Genomic DNA, 3,676 nt, shown 5'->3' with positions numbered 1-3,676 from the left:
AAATAAATAAATAAATAAATAAAAACAAGATACTGCATTTTAAAAATAGGAAAGGGCTGGCCATATAGCTCAGCGGATTAAAGCCAGGGGCCGAGGGTTCCATCCCCAGGCCTGCCCTGCTGGTTCCAGTCCCGCCCCCGGGGTGCGCTGAGACAACAATTGAGACTGGGCGTGGTGGTGAGCCTGTAATTCCAGTTTTTGGGAGGAGGTAAGAAGGCGGATCACTCGAGTCCGATCTAGTAGTGAGACCCTGAACACCCCACAGACCCTTCCCTAAAATAAAAAAAAAAAAAAAAAAAAAAGGAGAAACCCTAAAATCACCATACTTCTCAACTCGGATCTGCCACAATGCAGGTGTTCAAGGGCCGCAGCTAGCTCGAGGCCCCACGTAACTTGTAAGAAAACCGAGTATGTACTAGGTGAGCATCACAGAAAGGGGAGTCTGGGACAGCTTTCGGGATGCCAGGGTGCAAGGTCAGGTTCTCGGGGTCGCGCCCCCTCATTCACAGGGCTGGGAGAGGCGGTAGGCGAGGAGTTCCCCAGGCTCAAAGTTCTAAATACCGGTTCCCCTGAAGAGCTGGGCGGTGTAAAGGGTTAATAGAGTTTTGTGCCTTACTTGTAAAAAATTATAAAAACCCCTTGTGCTTCCTGTTATCTGCTCTAAGAAATGTGTTTTCCTTTTCGGCTCAAGGCTGTTCAACAATAAATAACTGTTTCTCATCAAGGCAGAAAGCTAACACAAACTCCCTCCCCAACCATCTCCTGTAACGTAGTCAGCTTAAGATGTATCTTGTAAAAATATGCACTTATCTCTAAGCTGTGAAAGACCTTTTAGTTATGAACAGTTTGCAGCTGTGTCAAATGAATGCAGTTTCTGTTGTTCTGTACTAGATAACAAGTTTGCTTACCAAACTGGATGTGATTTCTGTTATAAATACCCCCTTGCTACCTACGTGTTCGGGGCCGATCAGCCTTCTCCTGCGAGAGAAGTGGCTGACGGACCTGAGCTCAGTAAATAAAAGGCTCTATTCAAATTTCTATCTGGCTGATCTGGTTCCTATGCAGAGCTGACCCATAACAGGCAGCTACTTAAGTTTCCTGAGCATCTAGGAGCCGCGAAGTCTCAGGAGCTGGGACTTAATTCTCACGCTAGATTTCTAAGGCATGAAAGGTTACTCCGAAGGAGCACCGGAATTCAATTCAAAAGGGCTGAGGGATGTGAGTGCCGTCCTCTGCACATTGTCTGCGACCTGTGTCTACAACCACCGACCACACGTACAATAAAAGTTACCGCAGACGGCTGACAGCAAGTAGAAGGCTGACGGCAAGTCGGGGAGACCCTACTTCACTGAGAACTGGAAACCCCGCAAACTGCCTTATAACCGGCGGAGCCCCGGGCTCCTTCCCTCATCCACCACTCGCTCTCCTCCTCCGGAGGAAAGGGCCCAGCTCTCCGTTGCTCTGCTACTGAAAAAAAGCGGGCTGAGACGCGCGCCTCCGACCGAACGCCAAGCCCCCTGCTTCAGAACTCACCCCTCCGCGGGGATCGGCTGCGGCTGCGGCCCATTGGGAATCCTACTTCTCCTCACAGCGCCCCGGAAACGGCTGTGCAACAACATCCGGGGAAGCCAGGGACTGAGCCTGAGCTTCCGACTGGAAACCAACCCGACAAGTCTCTTGGGTTCCGGGCCGTAAGAAGGTAGGGTGCGTCAGGACCCAACACCGCCACATGTGAGCACGCAGATCTACTGTCACAGCTTTGTCCACCCTCGGCGTTAAACTGTGCAGCATTTGATGTACTTGCAAGGAGTGTCTGGAGAATGCAGCCATATAGGAACAAACTTAGACCAGTTTTCATTTCCCCTCAGTTTTTTCTAATCTTTGTCCACGTGCATAAAATACATTAAGCAGTTTAAACATAGCCTAGGCAAGTAGGTTGTGTTTTCCAGTTTTTTCGCATAACATTGTCTCATAAGGAGTGAAGACACCAGAGTTCACCGCACATCAGTTTTCCATGTTCTCCGATGCTAATCTTTTTTTTTTTTTTCCCCCCTAATGATAATCTTGAGAAGGCACTCAAAAATCAATATGGGATTCTGTAGGGAAAAACAAAGCTTATATAATTACAATCTTAGTCCCACAGAATATCTCCCTAAGCTGCCCAAACTCTCCAAATGTAGGTTTTATAATGCTCAAAATGGAGCTAAGTGGGGTGGTGCATGCCCATACTCCTAAAAGGCTGAGGCAGGAGGATTCTCTTGAGTTTGAAGGCAGCCTGGACCACATAGTAAGTTCAAGGCCAGCCTGAATTACAGTGGGAGCTTGTCTTGCCATGCATTTCAGGCTGGTCTTGAGCTCACTTTGTAGCCCAGGCTGGTCTTGAACTCCCAATCATCAGGCGTCTGCCACCATGCCCGGCTGACCACAATGGTAATTCTTGGCTGGCATGGGACCTTGCTTTAGTGATAATAGAAATTAAAACTAAAGTGGCAGGGGGCCTGCCCCTTAGCTCAGTTCTTTAAGTGGCTGCTTCAACAAAGCAGTCAGGCTCAGGTTGCTGTGGTTCGATCCCCACAACACAAGACAGCCAGTCATGCCTTGAAGGCATTCCGCGCAAAAAAAAAAAAAAAAAAAAACCCAAAGTGGCAGTATGACTTTACAGGCAAAATCTTTAATTGGAGGGCCAGTCAGATAGCTCCGTGGATTAAAGCGCCTGGTAGATGCAGGGGCCAGGTTCGATTCCCGGCCTGCTGTGCTGACCCCACCCCCCGGGGCACATTGAGACTGAACATGGTGGCAGGCACCTGTAATCCCAGTGTTTGGGAGGCTGAAAACAGGATGATCACTATGAGTCCAATCTACATAGTGAGACCCTGCAGACCCTGTACTAAATATGAAAAAGAATATCTTTAATTGGAAGGTAAGAGAAGATGAGGAAAGGATTCCAGCTTGAGTAGTAACTGGAGAAGGCACACTGACAAAGAGGATCAGAAACAAGGGAGTTGGGGGCTGGGGAGATAGCTCGGTAGAGTAAGTGCTTGCCTGGCAAGCGCAAGGGCCTGAGTTCAATCCCCGGTTCTGCCAAAAAGAAAGAAGGGACTGTGGTTTTGGGGCGTGTTGACAATCGTTACTTAAGTACTAGTTTTGTAGCTTCAAAGGAGTCCTCATGATGAGGGGCAGTTTGGTTCCCCTGTGAGGAATCCTCCTGACGTGGGGAATATGCCCCAGGCTGTTTGCTACTGTTGAAAGCTCTGAGAGGCTCACCATCCATGACAGATTTAGGGCTATGGAGGTTTCTGGGTGTTCTTCTTGAATGGTGATAAGATACAGTAGATACATTTAGGGATAAGAAACATGTTTTTACCAACTTTTTTAAAAAAATTTTTTAAAAGAACTTTATTTGTGTGTGTGTATGTGTGTGTGTGTGTGTGGCCAGCTCAGCCCACCAGGGGGCAGGGCTGGCTGGCATGTGGTGCTGGGGGATTGAACCGCGGTCCCTGTGCTTTGCTAAGCCCGTTCCAAGCAAGTCGGGATGGGGGCGCGAACGGGCGAGCTCGTGCTCCAGAGCCCAGCGCGGAGACCGCTGCGCTAGGTCACCGCCCTTTTACCAACTTTTAGATAGACATTTTTCACTTGATTAATATGCCTATATGGGGCCAGGAAGATAGCTCAGTGG

The 3,676-nt window shown here is 48.7% G+C and overlaps 1 protein-coding gene across 1 annotated transcript in view; it reads right to left on the bottom strand.

Moving 5' to 3' along the window:
• The window catches only part of Snrnp27 (small nuclear ribonucleoprotein U4/U6.U5 subunit 27), a 12,499-nt gene extending 10,877 nt beyond the window's left edge, over nt 1–1,622 (bottom strand). The window contains exon 1 of the mRNA XM_004634045.3: nt 1,534–1,622. Coding sequence (XP_004634102.1) covers nt 1,534–1,567 — 34 coding nt within the window. The 5' untranslated portion in view covers nt 1,568–1,622. The remainder of the gene's footprint in view (nt 1–1,533) is intronic.
• Nucleotides 1,623–3,676: the final 2,054 nt, after the last annotated feature.

The sequence above is a fragment of the Octodon degus genome, unplaced genomic scaffold (assembly GCF_000260255.1).
Source record: "Octodon degus isolate 3935 unplaced genomic scaffold, OctDeg1.0 scaffold00058, whole genome shotgun sequence".
In the NCBI taxonomy this organism is placed as follows: Eukaryota; Metazoa; Chordata; class Mammalia; order Rodentia; family Octodontidae; genus Octodon; species Octodon degus.
The sequence above is the reverse complement of the archived record's forward strand: the minus strand, read 5'-3'. Positions and strand labels throughout refer to the sequence as shown.